The sequence below is a fragment of the Platalea leucorodia genome (assembly GCF_965183815.1).
Source record: "Platalea leucorodia genome assembly, chromosome: 1".
NCBI classification, from domain to species: domain Eukaryota; kingdom Metazoa; phylum Chordata; class Aves; order Pelecaniformes; family Threskiornithidae; genus Platalea; species Platalea leucorodia.
This window is the reverse complement of record NC_138823.1, coordinates 44,594,600-44,615,045: the sequence shown is the minus strand read 5'-3', so window position 1 is coordinate 44,615,045 and position 20,446 is coordinate 44,594,600. Positions and strand designations below refer to the sequence as shown.

The window sequence follows — 20,446 nt, the reverse complement described above, 5'->3', positions numbered from 1 at the left end:
TCAATGCATTTAAACACAAAAAAAGAAAAACAAAAAGAAAAAAAATCAGTGCACATTACAAAACACATCAAGTACAAGGGAGGCAAATAAATACAAACATACTTCACAGAACATCCTGAGCAAACAACCAAACACAGATAAATTAACCTGAAGCCATAGTAAATCATAATAATAAATACATAGGTCAGTAAGAGATTTGTTTTTACTTAAATAAAATATATAACAAATTTGTTAAAATATTTAGTAAATTAAATTTTAGTCTTTGTAATGAATGAACTCATTTTGTATGCATTTGACAAGTATAACAAATGTTCGCTTTTTGTTTTTTTTAGCAAGAACAATAACTTTAATAGCAAATTTTTGTTTGGTGTCCTCCTATTTATATTAGACAGCACGTATGGTAGCTTTTGAAAAATCGATTTAAAAATAAACACAGCTCCTAAGAACATACATTTCCCCCTGTCTAAACTAAGATCGGAGAGTTGAATCAACCCTCAAACAAAAAGCAAGCCCCACCTAATGCAGAACAGTGACCACAGTGCATGAGAGTTGAATCACTTTTGAATAGTACTTTTGTGCAGGAACAGTAATAATATAATTGTATATGTCAAGCCTGTGAATGCCATCATATTCAATCTAAATATAAATGAGGCTAATAAAAATAAACACTTTCATTATAGCACGGAAAAATTAAACACACGCTAGATCCATGTATACATTTACACTGAGGCACATATGCACATGAGGTGTGTGTGCATACAAAAAAGGCAGTTTAGCTGGTTGTTTATACCTTTTTCTTAAAAAAAATAAATATAAAAAAAACTTTTGAAACAATGCTTAATTACTTACAATCCCTGAAATAGACATTGCCTCTGTTATAGCAACCGCTGCTTTCTGACGGATTCAGAATTCCACACCCAGGCTAACCAGATACCGAGGCGCATGCCGGCACCTCCATGCAAGTGCTCGTCTGTCCCCAACTCCGTCTGTCTGTAAGCTCTGTAGCACTTGGTACCCTACTGAAAGACTGGTAACAAATTCAGTATCAGCCTAGTCTTAATGAATAAGGATGGGAGAAACCAGTCACGGTGTTGCTACTGTTCGTTCAAAGAGAAAAGCAACCACCGTTGCACTGGAGTCGTATTATTCTTCTCCAGACCGCTGCCTTCTCAGCTGCTGTTAAGTTCAAACCAGTATTAAATGCCATTTCAGGGGAGATGTGTTCAATTCATTATGTACAAAGCCTTCAGCTTGGGATGTGTTTGCGTTTTCAAATCCAAATCCATAGCAATACTGGTCACTTGGTTTAAACCTCAGCATCTTGTACTAAAAAAGTACCAGTCCTATCAAATTACCCTTCTTGTTTAGAGGTAATTGCCATTTCCCTCCATGAGCTAACTCTGAAAAAAACTGCAGTGGTAAAATAAATTTGAAGTTCTCTTGAAACATTTTAAATAATCATTCGCATAGGTTAAATCACACAGCCAAGTCAAGTGCTTTGCTGATTGCTATATTTCATTATTGCTAACGTATTCTTTAACACACTGTTTTCCAGCATACTGTGCTTTTAAGAGCCCAAGTTCCCCACTAGTGGGCACCATTTATCTTCTCATTCCATGCATCTTCACATCTCATGTTACCGCAAACCCATTTCTGATACAAAGCCATTATAAAAAAGCAGGATGTGAGGAAAATAAAACTAGAACCACGGTTCAGTCATTTGTTACTTTCATAGGTTTTTTTTTTTTCTTCCTGTACAAACCCAGCAAGTTATTTAATTTACAGTATAACTTTTCAGTCTATTTAAAATCCCGTTGGAAAATAAATTAATAAACACATTTGTAAAAATATGGCAGGCCGCAAAAATGCTGTTAAAAGATAAAAAAAACAACTCTTTGATTAGAAATAAATAAAAAATATAAAAAATAGTCGCACACACTTTTTACATTCACTTTACAAAAACTGAGTGCAAAAGAAGAAAAAAAAAGAAATTGTACTGAAATAAATACAATATACTAACAGAGTGCATTGCTGTTAATACAAATAGTCTGTTGTGGTTTATTCTTTTTTTTATGTCAGCTGGGAAAAAATTAGTGCAATGTTGCAATTGTAAATGCAGCATGGCAACCTACAACCCTTAGCAGTACATGAACTCCTAACAGATCCATCTGGAGTTTACTGCTGTTAAGTAATTTCTGTTGCCCAGCAGCTTTCACATCCTACACATGGATGCCCTTCACTGCCTGTTTGATACTTTCCAGCAGAGCTTTGCATTCGGGGGAATAGTCCCGTTCCAGATTGCTGTACATGTCTGTGAGTGTATTTACATATGCTTCGAAATTCTGCTCACTGATTGGCCCCTAAATGAAGACAAAACAGATTATAATTGTAGGAGAGAAAATTAAGGCCAAAAAACCCCCAAACACCCAACCCCAAAGCATGGAAAAGCAGCGATATGGTAACTAGGGAGAAGTCATAAACAGGGCAGCCATCCAAATTAATGGAGGGGTTGTAGAAATGAAGGGAGTTGCATGTGCCGGGGGAACCACACACTCTCCAAGCAAGAAAAGAAGCTGCAGATATTATTGTCAGTGTAACTTGCTTTTTTAGTGTGGCCTGTTTGGCTCTGGGATTGTGGCTGACATCCCCATAAATGTCCTCACCTGATCTCCCAGCGACACTCTTGAGATTGGGAAAGGGGACTGTAACTCTGGAGACCCAGGTACCTTTGTGGATATGGCCTGCGTTTGCAAGTAAGACATCAAGAACGTGGAGTTTTTGAGAAGGTAGGGCTTTGTTGGCTCCAGAAAAATCACCTGTATAAAACAGGTTAAAGTTTTGATCTAGGAGCAGGGTAAATAAGGATTCTCGGTGTGAAGTTTCCACTCTTTGTGCAGGGTGGACATTGAGATACGAAGGGATGAGGCAAAAGCCTTTCCTGCACAGTGCAGTACAGGGCAGAAATACGAGGGCTGCCTCAGCCCTGGAAGCAACTGCGCCTGCTATCACACAGATTTCATGATCCAGCATCTCTGCGAAGTAAATTAGGCTAAAAGAGCTCTCTGCTAATGCAGCTCCAGTGCTCCTGCTGGTCCCTGAGCTTGCTCATCTGCTTCAAGTGCTGGCAAAACAGTCTCAAAGAAGGTGCGAAGCTGCTGGCTGTGGTCTTACCATCTGTGGAAGCTGAATGTCAGCGAGGCTGGAGATGAGGGCTTGGCTTAAGCCAGCTAACTCCTTCAACAGGCTCTCGTTGTTCTGCTCTATGAGTTTGTTCTCTTCTTCTATTGTTTTCAGATTGCTCTCCATAGATGTGATCTAAAAGACACAGGCAGGCACAAACACACAGACCGACCTTTGGCAGCATTGTAACTGCAGTTTGAACCAAAAATGACAGTCACGTGATTATAAGAGGGGCCACAATGGATCTGAAACTCAGGTATGTTTTTATTAGGATAGACATAACTTCTCCACAGAATATTCAGAGCAAGAAAGAGGTTCTATTCACTCGGAACCGATAGACTTTGCTGCTGGTTCACAGAGAAACCTTGTGGCAGTGAGGCATTGGAGGGTGCCCCATGGTGGGAGGAGGGAACGAGACCAGGGGGGAAGGTCAGTGTGGAGCTGCGATGGAGAGTGTGGCCGCAGGGCTGGCAGAGGGAAGGAGAAAGGAGGCTGATGTTTACATTGCTCTCCTGCTCTTACAGCATCCCTGCTGATCGACCACAATAGCAAGGGCATGGGTATTAGCTGTTGTGCTACTTTCCTGCCCCTCCTGGGTGGAGGGTAGAGCTGTGGGCTGGCTGGGATTAGCAACAGAGTTCACGCTGGAAACAATAAGAGAAAAATAGAGTGGAAAGAAAACTGAGAGGTTGAGTGCACAACAATCATCGGAAAGATGATCTCAAACCAACAGAATGGAAATGAGGGTTTTGGAAAGAGGAAGAAAAAGCATCCGAGGTACCAAAATGGTATCTTTTTAGCGTGAGAGCACTAGGAATATACTCAGCTCTGAAGGCTTATATGTCAAAAGCAGTGCTGAAAAACCGAAGCCAGCAACGGCAGGGCCTGGTTCCCCGCTGCCCAGGTCCTTGCCCCATGATGGGCAGCAGGGCAGCAGGGCAGGGCAGAACCAAGGGCTGCCACCCTTGTGCCTGGCCACGGCTCTGCAAGGCACGAAGCAATGGAGTCACGTCCATGGATGCTATGCACACCCTCTCCTCGTTAGGACGCACATCTCTGCACTACTTGAATGTCTCTTGCTGTGACCGCTTTACTTCCCTTCCTCACATGCCCTCACACATCAAAACTGTCACCAGGGGGAGGAATCCCTTTTTGCCTGCCTGCGATCCACTGCAACCTCTCCTCTGGAGGATGCTCGCTGCAGCCTAACACCTGGCCAGGCTAGATTAAAAGGAGATAGAGCAAACCATGTAGGGGACCTGTTGCTTCAGCTGTAGTTCAGTTCAGGCTTTGCTGCTCAGACTGCCTTCACCAGGGAGCAAGTCCATGGAAAAGAAATCTGACTGCATAAACTGGGCGATCTCTGTGCAAACAGCACAGTGATCACCAGAGAGAACTGAAACAGGAGTCCTGAGACATGAACACCCACCCCCCCGCCCTCACTGCGGTGCAATTTGGGATGGATATCCCCGCAACCTTTGCAGTGTGAAGCCAGATCATTTAGATCCAGCATAGGTGGCATAAACCTCACCCTCATTTAGACCATACATGTCGTGATTATTACAAAAACAGCATGAATCAACACTATACATTCCAGTGTGGTACAAACACAGAGGCGTATGGTTACACTCAGTTTGGTTTAGATCACTTTAGACTCTATATTCAGTTCCCAGATCTCATTTAGGAACTTTTTTCTTAAACTCTTATTCCTAAAATATTGAGCAAGCTTCTGCTCTTGCTTTTACCTAGTCTGGCCAGGTGAACTCCCAGGTGCATACAGGAGTCTCTGTAGGGATGAACGTATTCAGGTCACTCCATAGAACTACTATCAGCATCTTAAAGCCAATTTAATCTCTCCGATATACAAAAGAATGAAAGAGAATGACTCTTTTCCATAGCTCTGTCAAACTGATCTGCTACACAAATTAACAAAAGGCATCCATTCTTTACCAGGTGTTGCCTGGAGGCAAAATTCAAACTATTTGAATAACTGACAGTGGGTGAACTGAACTAGGGAGATTTTCTTAGGTACACATAAGAACAAAGTCAACTCTCATTAAGAGTTACAGTGTGCTGATAAGAGGTAATATCCTCCCTAAAGACCGCAGTCATGGGATCTGCATGGTTTGGTCAACAGAGTTTTGGTCAACAAAGGAAAATGAATGTTTTGCTTGGTAAATATGGGTTTTCTGCTTGCCAAGATTGGCTCCAAACTGCCCTGAATTTGTCATTCACCAGATCTTTAAGACAATACCCAGGAATCTGCTGCTTATTTACAGAAAACAAACAAACAAAAATTTGACAAAAAAGTACGTAGGATTTTGTTACTTTTAAGTGCCACAGAGTGATGGGAAAACAAGTGCACAGGAGACTAACTGTGTTTAAATGTAGCATTTACGTAGCACTTAATTTATTTATTGTGCTTAAACATAGCATAAGAAAAGGTAAAACTTTCATGTCAATGTCATACCTGGGTTTGAAGTTTCATCATGTCAGCTTCAATTTTAAGATTGGATTCATTCAGTTCTTTTATTTCCTCATCCAAGTGTCTGATTTCTTCATCACTCTCAATACCTGCAAATAGTTGAAAATACCAATATCAGATTTAAAGTGTCCACATGTAAATGGATGTATGAGCAACAATCTGCGTTACCTATTACTGAACAAGAGGAAAATAACAAGCTTTTGATCAAATGATTGATCCTTAAATTGCCTCTTACTTTTCTTTTACTGTCAAAATTTTCCCTAGCTGTAAAACATCTATATGAGCTGAAACATAGAAGGGGCTTTCTGAGTCTTTGTGTTTCATAATTCTTTTTTTCCAGTGCAACATGCAACTGCAAGCTGGAGCATACAGAAAGGAAAAATTGCCCAGAAAGAGGTAAGTTTATCATAAAAGATGAGAGGGTATTTACAATGGTTTTTTTTTGTTTTAAAAGAAATGTAACAGCAACCCCTTGTTTTGCAGGGAACACCCCAGGGTAACATCTCCACTAGTATAACTGCTGATTTTAGTAAACTCATCTGTACCTGCTTCTGATCTTGCAAGACGTTCTGTGGAGGCAAATATCTGTGCAGAATAACTTCAAGAAGCACAGCCTTAGTTACATGTGATAAGTAGGGAAATTTAAATAACAGCAAAAGGGAAATTGTCAGGAAGCTAACAAGCATTACAGGAAAAAAAAAAGGAAGGAAGACTTTTACATCCCCACAAGTTAGATAGCAAAGAACAATCTTTCTTTAATGAAAGCCTTGTCCTGAAAAGCATTGAGCAGCTACAGCTGCTGGCAATACATGTCCCCTCTTTCTGCTTAGTATCACTCTGAGACAAACTCTGCCCTGTCCACTGTCTGCAAACAGTGCCACTGTTGTTACTGCTTAAAACCTAGAGCCCTGAGCTGAGTCTACTGGGGAGCCAGCTTGGGAAATCTATAAGCAGCAGTTCCTGCCCCAGTGAAAACATGGACACATGGAAGCAAACTCATTTGCCCAATATAACACAACTGTTTTGCTCAGCAGTTGAAGGCATAAAGACTAAGTTCCCTGAATCCTGGCTCAATGCCCAACTTTCTAAAGCAGACTGTATAAGAAAGGATGCTCCTACATATTTCCCCCTATAACTATTTGGTAATTGTTCCTTTACACCTGGGTTAGCAAAATTGTCCAAGTACTGTACAGATACTAAACCATGTAGTATTCAAGTTAGGGAGAGGAGTCAATTTCTGCACACAATATTTATCCCTTCTTACCTTAGTCATCAGATAGCTAAGTCCTCCTGATCTGTAACTAATAATTTATTAGTAATAACAATATTGAAAATATCTCCAAATAAAAAAATAATGCTCTGAGACAAGATGAGAGCATAGCCTCAATGTTATCATGATGTAAATGAGAATAATTTATAATCTCTTATGCAAAGATTTTTGTTATTCAAGATTTGTCATTGCTAGAGACAACAGAAAGGAGTGAGAATTAATGCCAGAATGGCATAAAGGAGCATAAGTATAAATGGGAGTCAGGGCCCTTCTAGCTAAATAGATGTCATCATCTTTTACATATCTCCTTACCACCACTTGCTTTAAGCTTGATAGTCATTAATTCTTCCGAAATTTTGCCCTTTTTTATGGCTTGTGCATTCAGAGGACAACCAGACAGGCTGAAACGGATAGGAAAAAAAAACATTAGCACCCACTTGAAAATGGCAACAATCCTTTCAGGCAATATTATCATGCACTTGGACAGACCTCTGTACCTAAGGTCACATCAGTATCTCCATTATAGCACAGCTTCGGGGAATGACATAACTCATAAAGAGCCATTTAACTGTATATTCCAGCTTGAAAATTGGCACAGAAATCTCAACCTATAAGTAAACAACTCTTAAGCATATATCAGAATAATCAAAATAGCAGTGGCAGCTACTGCTAAGTTATGTGAAGATGCATTTACAGAATTCTTGAAGTTCCAACACTTATAAATAAAAAGTCTCTGTTGTTTTTATTGAGGGCTTGTGCTCCAGAGGAGACGGGCAGTATGGTCCTTTAAAATTGCAAGTTTACTATCCTAAAAAACAATTAGTTAATGGGATGATTTCCACGGTGCACAACTATTGTATCATTTTGTTGATACATAATAATGATCAATACAATAATAACTCTGGATATACCCTATAGACTCTAACAGCTTTTTTGAATGGTTCTATTATATAGTCAGTTTGCTTTTTAACCACTGTTCACATTAAATTACGTTTTGCTATTTCAAAGCTTACAATTTCATCAGCTGGTAATTATCTGAGGCAATTTTTATAGCCCACTAAAGGGCTAAGATGAATTGCACTGTCTTAATACTATCTTTATAAATAACAAAGGAGAAATACCCATATGCTGAAGAACTGGCAGAAGGATTTGTATTCAGATGTAGCCAAGTAAAGGTGAAGGAAAATTTTGTTCCACAGGAAAATGGTTGATTTTTGTGTGTGTGTAGAAATTAAAAACAAAAATTCTAACAGATATGGTGTTTCCACATGAAAAAAAAAAAAAAAAAGCTTTTGCAGGTTAAAGTTAGCTTCACACTGGCTTAGCTAAAAGCTATGCAGGGAAAGATGCTAGTTCTCCAATTCTAAAATGCTGCTTAGTATCTCTGCCCAGAACAGATAACTAACTGGAAGCATGTCTCAAAGCCATGGATTACTTGTTAGGTTTCAAATGTCCTAGGAAAGGTTATCATATCTCACAGCTATATTTACTACCTCATTTTAACTAACATGATCTTGAGTGTGATCCAGCCTTATGTAGGACAGAAATCATCTGTAGTATGAGTTGCAACCAGCTAACATGCTATTTATGTTATTTGCTTAATTAGCCCCAGTTTACAGGAGTGTCCTAATGTAAAGACTTTAATGTGGGATGTAGATCGTAAAGTCAGGATAACACTGACTGAGTTTGTTCAAGTCACCTTGGACATTCTTGTATTGGAGAAGTTGGTTCAGAAAGAAAGCAAAGAAGGTACAGAATATAGACTTAATTCCTATTACAGACAGAAGACCAAACTTTGCCAGGTATTAATTCAGATGCCATAGCCAGATTCTTTGAGTAGTATTGATTGAACATGGTCAAATTATACTAATGTTTTCACAGCGATATATAAAATTGTACTGTTTGTTGTTACTGCTTATATGTGTGATTCCTGCTTTCTAAGGATAGTTTTCTCTGTAAGATTGTTAGAACTTCAAACTTGTGTAATCTATATGAGTTCTACATGTTTACTTTTTTGTGTGATTCTAGCTATTTAAATATAGTTTATGAAAACAGCTTTTCCACTGGTAGAAAGATTAAATGAATGCAGCCATTGCTCTTGCTAAATCTTTTCTGCTGACATTTCAATGATATTTGCATTTTCTGTAAAAGATGTACAGATACAACTCCATATTTGCCTAGGAAAGAACTCTATTAAATTTTAAACCATACAGAAACTGTGCTAATCTGGAAAAGATCTTGGAAAGTCATACTACAATGGGAACATAGAAAAAGAGTAAAAAGTTGATCCCAACTCTCTGAAAGTTATTCTGAATCATATTACTTCAGCTGCAATGTAAACTATGTTGTTACTTAAAAGACTTCAGCACAGTTTATTCAGACTGTAACCTCACATGTTGCCAATTCAACAGTGCAATGTTAAGGAAAAATAAAAAGAGAAAACACAAAGTTATACCTTCTGTGGGTGACAAAAACATTATTAACATGACCCAGCCCGTTGCAGCCTGGCAAAGGACAGTGTGGCAGCTCTTGTTTGTTCAGTTTCCAGGATAGTGAAGACCCATTGACGGGACTCTCCTTCTGTCTCTTGGCAGCCAAAGGACAACCAGAAGCAGTGCGATGAGAAGTGTATTTACCTGATATGTGACCTTGGCCATCACAGCCTATCACTGGACATCTACAGAAACACAGCAAAAGAACCCCCGTTTTCACTGGAGAGAGCAAGCGAAGACAGTCTCAAGAAAGTCTGAGAAAATAATTCCAGCTGCCTGTGCCACTTTGCATTAATGGATTAAGACTCGGTCCCTGGAGGCACACTGTACCTGAGCATCCAATTCATGTCAAGCTGAGTTATGGGGGTTCAGCTGATCTTAAGATTAGGCAATTTAAACTACAGTCATACTGCCTAAGAAGCTAAAACATTCATTTAGATAGCATTTTACCAGAAAAGAAAATTGAAATTCTATTACAGGCAATAAATCACACTTCTACAAGTGCATGGAAAGTCGACATTCTGTCCCCTCTGTCTAGGTTTCTGGCATGAAGCAGAGGGTGGGTTCCTGTACCTGGAAAACTTGCATAATTTCATGCAAATACTTGCAAAGAAAGGTTTGGGATTTTTTTGCACTGTTCTGTCAGGGTTATGCAGCCTCTCATAGATCATTAGCAAGTATTAAGAACAACATTGTGTGCAACTAAATCTTCATACCTATATTCTGGCAGTTATAATTTACTGATTTTAATGGAACGTGCAGTGAAGTCAGGAATGTAGTGAATCTCTACTGAGTTTCCATTTTTCACTTTAAGTGAAATTTTAATTTATTTATAGAAGAAAGACATGAGATATATTTAATATCTCTGGGACGTATTTTTAAGGTGTCACTCTGATTTAATTAGCTGACATGTTAAGATTTCACTACAGGCAGAAATAATTTGTTTTCCTTCATTTTGCCAAATTTTCCAACCAAGTGGCACTTTCATAGCACTGTTTAAAATAATTGGACCAATGCAAGCAGATGTAGCAATCTTTCCTCACTGTTTAAGCTCCAAGGTGATGGACTCCACCAGCTTCACTACAAGCAGAAACACTTGGTTTGGCTCCAGCTCTAGGCCATATTCTCATGTGGCTCAGATTAAGTGGGGCGTCTCCTATGATGCCTCAAGTCCTGAGCTCTTACGGGCTTTTTTCCCCCTTCACTGGTGGTAGACCTCTGCTTTTGTACTCACTTAAGTTCAGGGTCTTCTTTTTCTTCCTTGGTAGGAGTCACTTTGATACCTCCTTTCCTGGCACGAGGACAACCAGATAAACTGAAAGAAGCACACAGAATAAAAGCCACCTCTTTCTGCTGCTGCTTGCTGAGAACCCCGAGTGCTGCAATCCTGTGCAATGGGGGACAGTTTTTACCTTCTGTGGGATGCATAGTTCCCTGTCACATGGCCAGAGCCGTCACAGCCAGGTGTTGGGCACCTATGGAATAATACAGGGAGCTTACAAAATATGGCTTCAAAGGTACACAGTAAATAATGTAGTAAATCTACATTTTGTCTGGGGTGGAAGAAAGAACAGTGGAGCTTGTTTTGAATAATTAAAACGAGTTCTTGCTGATTTTTTTTTTTTTTTTTAATGAGCAGACTCCTTTCATTTTTTTTTTTTTTTTTTTTATAACAGAGTTTTAGTAAGGAATGTGAAATATATTGCATATGATGTGTAGATTTAATTAGTTCATAACACTTTACACCAAACATTTTTCCTTGTATAGGATGAACATTAAAAAAAAAAAAAAGCAGCTTGATATAGATCTATTTGTAAATTTACTGTTATGTGTTTGTTTGTTTGTTATTCTTCTGATGTTTTCAGGTACAGATATAAATAAACATTTTGCCAGTATTTACAGAAGGGGCAAACAGAAGCAGAGAAGCAGTTTTACTTTTGGGCATCAGTAGATGACAGCCAGAATTTGAATTTAATAATTTGTATATTCTAGCACTGTAAGCATACAACAGGACCATATCTTTCCAGCACTAGATTCAACTGGGTATTCAGCTTGGCAATTGGATTATGCTTATGTCTCATAGTTAAGGGGTTTCTGTGTGTGTGTGCAACAAACAAGTCTTTTCAAGTATGAATGTTTAATACTAAAACATCCATACAATGAAAAGAAACAAACCTGCCTGTTACTGTGTTTTTGCCAGTGGTCTGAGAGGGTGGGCTTCTTGCTTGCTGGTCATACATGAAGAAAGTGCTCCAAAAGCCTACTGGATCCAGTAGACCTTTCCACTGACTTCTGTGGGGTTTGGACCAGGACCTTACTGGTAGCACCTACCATCTCAGAAGTTCAGATTTTTTTTTTTTTTTTTCATTTAAGGCTATTTTATTTCTTGTGTGTGTGGGTTTGTTTTGTTGTTAAGAGAAGAGAACGCACCGCAGCATGCAAAGCAGCAGAAAAGAAGTATTTACCTTTAGAAGTTATGCCAGCCATTTCTGTGTTTCTGTATTATACAGCACAAAGTTCTTATGCTAAGCATCCCTAAGGGCCTTTTGAATGTTATGATTTTTACAGAGAATCAGATTTACAGAAAGTGTTGTGCCAAGTAATCTTGTAATGAACCATTAAGGAAACTTGCATTGTTCAATACTCTTAAGGGTCTCAGTTGTTACTGAATCTTTCCTGAGGTGAGGAGATGGGTGATTTAATCTAGTCATTGGTAGGCTGACATGGAAAATACCTACAAATATAATTGTAATATCACATCTGAGTGTGCAGGTGTATCTCTTCACAGAATATTTAAAACTATTTTTCTGCGAACAATTAATTTGTCAAAAATGTGATTTCTTTTGGACATGACCAAATTTATTCACTTATTCAAGTAGAATTCAGCAAATAATTTCAACTGAAGAAAGGGGAGACTTTTTTTTTTAAAGATGTCAAAACATTTCATGATGACATTTTCTGAACAAAATATTTTGGCAGAATGACATGCCTCACACTGACAGCGAAGGTAAAGGTGTGGGTTGCAGAGTGCCAGATATGTTCAACTGTGTAGAGCTAAATGTTGACCTGAGTGTGGGACAAGGACTGGGCACAATGTCATGTGGAGCGGGCAGCAAGGGCAGATGTCTGGAGAGTGTGAATGCTCACAAGTAAATCCAGAACACCTGCCAAATACTATGGGTATTAATTTTGGCTACTTGTTTTATCAGATGATCACAGATGGAAGAGCTGTCTGCATAGACTGGAGGTGGATTTTAATTCAGTAAGAGCTCTTTGTGGGAGACATTCAGATCATGAGTTGAGAGTTATGGACTTAAAAAAGACACTGAACTAAATTTAAATCTCTCCATCTGCATTTACCACTTCTGGCAGCAGTTAGATTTCACAATCAGGTTAGAGTCCAAGGTATTCTTGAGGTCATTAAAGATTTGAGGCTGAGGTATTATCAATACTGATGAAATTATAAGATGGTATTTCAGGTGGACTACTGACAAATTAGTAAGAAGCTTCACTAACAAGACTCCTAAGCTTGACCACTGGGTTGGGTTTTCCAAATATTGGTTATATCTTTGTATGGATTGTGAAATTCCACAATACAAGATACACCAACAATGTATTGCCTTACAGTCAGTAATACTGTGGATCTTCATCAGCTTTTAACTGGCTGATGAGTTTGGACTGGTGCCCCAGCTTAGGGAGTCATCCTCTGGTTTGGATTCCTGTGCAGAGCCAAGAAAATCAGATTTACATTGGAGGGCCAGAGGCCTCAGGAGCTCAAGCTAAAAGATATCAACTCTCAAGTGGGTGTAGGTTACAGATTCTTTTACAATTCATCGTTTGTTTTCGAAGAACAAATCTCTCACTGATTTCACACAGAAATTCTGATAACTGTGCATTGAGTACTTTCTATTTTGTTCCCTTCTCCAACAGGGTTGCTTTATCTTTAGGTAAATGAACTACAACTGCACGTAAAATTGATACATTAAGCTGCAGATCTAGGAGCATTTCTGGTACTTTTACTCCCTGGAAAACTCATGGAGATGGTTGGATATGAACTTTAGTTAAGGCAAACCCACAGAGGTCAGCTGAGAAAACTATTGACTAAAATATGTCATACTGTCTAGGGAATATGGATCAGTATCAATGTGTTGTGTGAAACCTATCTAGAAGAATTGCTAGACTTTCTCCTAAAATTGACATAAAACCACTGAAACAACTTGTCTAAGGATAGGACTGGCTACCTATTCCTTAAAGTTTCTGAACTTTCTAAAGTACACTTTTAAAATTCTTTAAGGCTTGATAAGCAGCTCTTTGGTGAAGTAGGATAATCAGTCATAATTCTCCCTTATAGCTTTAAAATCTATGAGTCATCATCAACTTTAGTATGTTTTAATTTGACCACCTTAGATTGCTCTGTGTAAGCAAGAACCCTCAGATAAAAAATTCTTGAATCTGACTCAAAGGCTCACTTTCTGAACATATCTTCCTTATTTCCAAACTGTAGATCACATGGAAGCCTTGTATCTTTGCTGGCTTAGAGTTTCATAATTAAAGCCAAAATCATATCTTGATTCTGGCAAATTAAACGTGAATAACAGTTGGAAAAAATACACAGCTTTTTCATATTCATGCCTAACTACATGAGGGTACTTTCGTGGCCTGATTCTATGAGCATTTATGCCCTCTGCTCACACAGCAACAGTAAAATTAACTATTGATATCACTGTACTATAGCAGTGCAGGTATGATTGCAGTTTTGGCATATGACTTCATTTAGCCAATACTTATCAAAAGCAGAGGTTTTTATCTTTTAAATTTCACCTGAACAATGTTTGCAGGAAGCTAAAATAAGGTGGTACATTTGTGGAAAATAATTTTATTTAGCCCATTTTCCTTTTGCAAATTGTCTGTGAACAGATTTTGATTTTTGCTCTTTTTCTAGTTAATTGAAATTAAATGCTAAGTGTGTTATGCAACATATTTCTGTCTGTGAAATGTTCATGAACTTTGACTTTGTCTTTCACAACTCACTTATTATACATGGCGTACAGTGTGCGGTTTGTCATTTAAGTCATATGCTGTTGCTCTTCTTTCCTTATGGCATGACCAAAACTCTAGAAGCTTTAGTGGAAAAATAACCATATTGGTATGCAAATTTCCTTATTCACACATGAATATGGGGGGGGGGGGGTTCTGCATGAGGAGCAACTATTCAAAATATTTGTGTGAGTGTCTATGTATGGCAGAAAGCCAACGAAAGCAGGGACAAATATATATGACTCAGCAAATGATTTCAAATTTGTCAGCATTTTTGGAAGTCAGTTCCTTGCTTCTTGTGCTGCTCTTTTTAAAACAAACTAAACCTAAATTTTATACCTTTGAGACTCTGAGATGGAAAAATTGAAGCCTTGTGCCAGTGTGTCAGTTTACCTGCTGGCTTTGGAATCTTCTTTGAACAGTTGCCCATATAAATAGCCTTTCTTTGCCATTTTGCTGCATCTCCAGCAGGTTCAACTCCATAGCTACCATCAGTTCAGCATTTTGTTTATAAGTCAAGTTGTTGGACTAGAAGATGAGACCACTAACATTTGATCTGAATAAGCTAATTTGTGACTAAACACTGAGTCAAGCCTAAATGTAGTCACTCTTATTAATAGTATTAGAACAGCATAATAGTGCCATGATCAGACTTTATTTTCTTCTATCTGGACTGGGGATGAACCTAAAGGACAGAAAGGACAGTCACAGGATTCTCCCCTTTTTACACGCATTCATGAGTTTTTCCAAGCCATCTATTATGGGATCCAATTTACAAGTTGCAGAGGGAAAGCTATGAAAGAACTCTAATTATCCTTTCCTCTTCCCCACATCCTTATTGACAAAGCCAATTCAATAACTAGATGACTGGTTGCCAGTGCCTCTCTTGACTACAGATTTTTGAAATATTCATATGTCCCTATACATCTGTCTATATAGCAGAGCCTGCACAGTCCTTTTGTAAGTGACATTTCGTGGTGAGAATTATGCCAGCACAAAATCATATGACTTGATGTCTGCTTCAGTGACATTAAACTCATAGTATATGGTAGTGAATGATAAAAAATGATTTGCAGGAGTTCTGGTCTCGTTTTTAGATTTATTCTAACTAGATTTATTTCTAACTAAATAATTCTAATTTATTCTGACTGGATCAGATTGAGTTATTTGCCAGATCTGTCCTACATGTTACATATTTTCTATTTCTCTCTGATTCAGAAATACTGTGAAAGCAGCATCTCTCCTAGTGTTTACATTTTTTTCCCCCAGGTCCTGATTAATTCATGAAAATGAAGGGGTACAAAAATGAAGAAAGGCAAATGGCGAAAATTAAACTATTTCACTCAAAAGCTTTCAAACCAATTCACTTCAAATTTTGGACAAAGGTTTGATGTAATTTAGAGCAATTCAAATGAAAAACTGCATTAATGTAGGGAACATCTTGATCGAAGATAAATAACAATAACATTGGTACTATTATCAATACTCACTTAAGCTCCTGAGAGTTAGCAGCCATAAGGGATTTTAATGTCTTGTCAGCTAATGGGCACCCAGAAACACTGAAAAAAGAATAATGTGAAATGTTTTATTAAAACAGAACATTTTTTTTCTTAAAACAGCAACCTCCAGACAATCTATGACTTAGAATGGGAATAAAGAGATCCTCAAATATTTGCTCTTGGCAAAGGAGGAGCAGCCAATATCAGGCTGTAGTTCTTAAATTACTGGAAAGATATACAGTCAGGGCCAAAGGTTTCTAAGCCCCTGTAAAGCTTTGCATGGGGAAGCAGTGGTACACAGTCTTTCCTTTATGTTGCCTACATGAAGGGCAGGTAGAGCATCTGGTCCACGTGGCTAGCAAAAGGCAGAAACTGCTTCCGTCCTGCTCCCAAAAGGAAAGGTAGGAAATTATTATTTCAACCCCTAGGTTGACAGTAGGCTATTATAAGAAAAATATTCAGCATCCTCAGATTATGTTAGCAGTTCTATAAATTTCAAAGCCATTCATAGAAAGTGCTTGTACACTTAGGGAAATTAAAACTTTACTAAACAACTTATCTGCAGGTCTCAGCTAAGACATGCAACTACAGTAATAAGCATATGCTGCTTAACTCCATCAATATATTGAACCCAGACCTTCACAAAAGGTAACAAAATCAGGAAAACCAGCCACATTTCTGTACGGATTATTTTCTGCAAATTACTTTATCCATGGTTAGTATAAAAATATTCAAAGATGACAATAGCTAAAACTAGCTCTATTTCCTGCTTTAGGCTTCCTGTTTTTTCTTACCTGCGGTGTGAAGCATAGTTTCCTGTTACATGACCGCTACCATCACATCCTGGAGTTGGACAGCTATGCAAAGAAGATGCAATGAGAAATTAGAGTATGTATACTACACCACATAGATCACCCTCCCCTGCAGTGAATTACGTAATGATCCTTAGGGCAATCACATTCATCATTATACATCTCAACACTATCATTACACTAGAGAAAACTAGCAAAACTTGCATGGCACTTCTAGTTTTCAATTATTACTTGAAGCATAGATGGAAAAAAGTTTTTCTGTTTCCACCATGCAAAGGAGTCAAAACCTTATTTTTTTAATCTATATAATGTGAAACCACCATGTTTTGTGTAGATGTTTTGGTTACGACTTGGTTTATTAAATGGACAGTTTCATTACTGGTATCAAATTTTGACAGGAATTCACAAATGTTAGGGATGAAGTTTCTGATCTGATGTCCTGTATAACACAGGCCAGAGAACAGTAATATTCAAAATAATTCCCTTGACTTCTGACTAAAATGAGCCACCTTTTTTAGAAACACATCCAATCTTTATTTGCTGACATAAGTGAAAAATTAGGTGTTACAGTTGCTTGCAGAACAGAAAGCACGTCAAGCTCACATAGCTGAAGTTCAGAATGAGCACAAAAGTTTCCGAAGATGATTCTCAGCTGAACTGAGAAGTGATACAAAGGTGGTGTACAGTTAGCACAACAAATATGTCCCTTTATGCCAAGAGATGGAGGTGTGTTTGACCTGGAGAAGATGGTATAGCTTCTGTTTTTCCTCAGCCCTTCTTCAGTCATAGCATTGAGCTCATTTATCAAATTGGGATACAGTCCTCTGCAAGAGGACAAAGATATAAAAAAATGCAATTTGTGCATGGCGGGGGAGAGGTGGGGGGTGAATTAAGTATACCTTTCTACAGTATTTTACAACACTAACACCAAACCTTCGGAGTCACCCTATAAAGGGCTGTGTCTTCTTTCACTGGGCCCATGGATAAGTAGAGCAAGCAGAAACTGTATAAAAACTTTTAGCTGGTGCTCCATAGTAACGAGTAAGGGGTACCTTAGATCCTCACCTGGCTATTTTCTCTGAGCTAGCAGAGTGCTAGGAACTTTTTCAAATCTGTAAAGAAGCCTTAGGAAGACATCAGCCTCATTTTCACAGCCCAGTTCAACCTGAGCAATGCAGTTATGGGCAAAAGAATTAACATGGAAAAATAGAAAGCAAATGCTAGGAAGTGGTATTTATAAATTAGTTCACTGCAACTGAGCTAACCATGGCAGAATTTTTTTTCTGCAAGTGCTTATGTCATTTTAAAAACTTCCTCATGATGGAGCCACCTGTATTGAATTGTTCTGTACCAGTTCTGAGCTCAATGGGATCATAAAAATGCAGTCTGTTCCCTATACTACCTATAGATTCTTCTGATAAATTAAAACTATTTCTTATTTAATTTTCTGGACAGCTAAATTTTAGATACCTGTTTCTGCCCACTGTTTGAAAATAATACAGTAAAACCACTGTAAGCTGATCATTGCCCTTGTAAATACTCTGGGAATTATTATTTAGGAGAGTAGAAAAGTATTTTACAGACATCTCAAAACAGGTCAATATCACAAAGGAATAAATATTACAAAAGAAAATCCATTAGTCTTCAGGAAATAAACTCTCAGTGATTTTTGTATGCATTTGTTTTAGAAGAGGCAAAACAAACCTGACCTGTAGCAATTTAGGTCATGAACTACAACTGCAGATATAATGTGGAGAGTAGACAACATGCAGACTGCACGGCATGAGGCGAAAGAATCACTCTTCACAGCAGCTTGCCCCAGGGAAATGTAATTTCTAGAGACAGAGGCGGATCTAACTGATTCAGTGCCACTGAGTCTGGGGAGCAGGACACAAGGTGACGGGATGCGACTAATTTATTTACGGGTGAGCCTGCAGTGATATGTTAGGGGCTATCATCACTAAGTGATACAGAATACACTTGTCTAGAGAGACCTAGTCTGGTTTGGGACAGAAAGAAAAGTGGTATAAATGATTGCTAAGTCCTAGTAGACTATTATAGTGAAAACACTCTTGATATAGTGGTGTTGATGTGAATCCAAAGGGGTTTTGTGAAGAGCCTAGATGAGATTTTGAAAAGTGACTGGTGTTATGAGCTGGTTGGGACAATTTTACTGAAAGGATTCTAAACTGAAACAAGCTGTTGCGTGCAGAAAGATTTAATGGAATTATCCTGTTTTCTTTGCAGTTCTAATAGTAAAGTTTTGGAGCTTAAAAAAGAGCATGTGAGTCTCTGTACCGGGGAAAAGAGAGTATTAGCCTATTCTCCCAGAGTGTGAATTTGTGCATCCACTGGATTTTCAGCAGGCTAGAATAACTAACTCTGCTTTGAATAAAGCAGATGAAGAACTTAAACACAGATTTTGTACAGGTTGGAAAACCGTGGGGCAGCTCCTGTCTTGTGTTTTATGAACTTCGCATGTTTCCTCTTTCCCCGGCACTTCTCCATAAACTCTGAACAGTGGATCTATAATGATGATTGTCCAGATAAGGTTTATTTAATTATGTAAGCATCAGCACAGCCAATCTGTAGCACACTACAAAACTGTGTGTTTTGTAGAAGGAGCTGTTGCCCCCTTGTTACCTGTCTATCTGAGGAATAAGGAGTGATACCCAGTATAGCATTAGTCATGAATCTGTCCAGACCTCCAAGCCTACCCTGGCTTGTCTCAGCTCCAAACCTCACTTCTACTCAGTTGCATTGATACAATAGGGAACTAACTACCTGCAGTGAACTGTCATGCAAGTCTCCCTGCTCAGCTCCTGCAAATCTACTCCAAACCACCACTCAGAACAACGTTGTAGTCAGTCTTTAGCACGGCAGAGGAAAACATGGCATTTTTTTGTGACTCACGTGATGAGTTCCTTTTTGAGATCTCTTGAATGGAGCTTGGGTTTTGGACTTGGTAGGGAAACATCTCCTGGATACTTCTTTTCCTCTATGTTTTCTGGAGAGGTCACTGGATCTTTCTGAAATATTAGATGAGAATTTGACGAAAAGAAGGTTTCTCTCTTCAAGACCTCCCACATATACAACAAATAACTTGCTTTGGCAAGAAGATAATCTCTTGGAAAACATTAAAAAAAAGTCTTAAGAAATGATGGAGAGAGATAAAGTAAGTTTAGTACATCATAATTTCAGGATCTCATAGGCAGACATTTAAAAATGTTGAACTGTATAAATGTGAAAGTATTTCTGAAGGGGGATGCTATTTTAAGCTGTACATAGGGAAAATTTGGTTTAGATTTAAAAAATGGTGATAAAGACCAAAGAAAAATACACAGAGAAAGTGAAAGCAATTGTTGACTATATAGAGCCAAACAAGACTTCAGCAAGTATGTTCTTGTTTTTTCTGTGCAAGTACATTAGTGAATTTTGTATACAGTTGAAGCGAGTACCATTGTACTGTGAATTACAAAATTACAATCATAAATTTAAAAAAAAAACTATTGTACATAAACATATGTAAATACAAAGCTTTCTTGAATTGAATGACTTGTTATCTTATTCAAAGAGCGGATTCTTGTTAAAATAAAAATCATAAGAACAAAACCGCTTTGAAATTCTCTTAGTAGCAGGCTGCTAAGAGTAGTTCTTGATTTCTACTATTT

General features: G+C 38.2%; 1 protein-coding gene across 2 annotated transcripts in view; it reads right to left on the bottom strand.

Moving 5' to 3' along the window:
- Positions 1-2,219: 2,219 nt before the first annotated feature.
- ST18 (ST18 C2H2C-type zinc finger transcription factor) overlaps positions 2,220-20,446 on the bottom strand; it is a gene marked incomplete at both ends in the record, with an annotated part of 167,818 nt that continues 149,591 nt past the window's right edge. For both annotated transcript variants that reach the window (XM_082311165.1, XM_082311166.1), the window contains 10 exons: positions 2,220-2,360; positions 3,172-3,315; positions 5,651-5,754; positions 7,248-7,336; positions 9,391-9,612; positions 10,662-10,742; positions 10,840-10,902; positions 15,955-16,023; positions 16,758-16,820; positions 19,689-19,804. In XM_082311165.1, coding sequence (XP_082167291.1) covers positions 2,220-2,360; positions 3,172-3,315; positions 5,651-5,754; positions 7,248-7,336; positions 9,391-9,612; positions 10,662-10,742; positions 10,840-10,902; positions 15,955-16,023; positions 16,758-16,820; positions 19,689-19,804 — 1,092 coding nt within the window. The remainder of the gene's footprint in view (positions 2,361-3,171; positions 3,316-5,650; positions 5,755-7,247; positions 7,337-9,390; positions 9,613-10,661; positions 10,743-10,839; positions 10,903-15,954; positions 16,024-16,757; positions 16,821-19,688; positions 19,805-20,446) is intronic.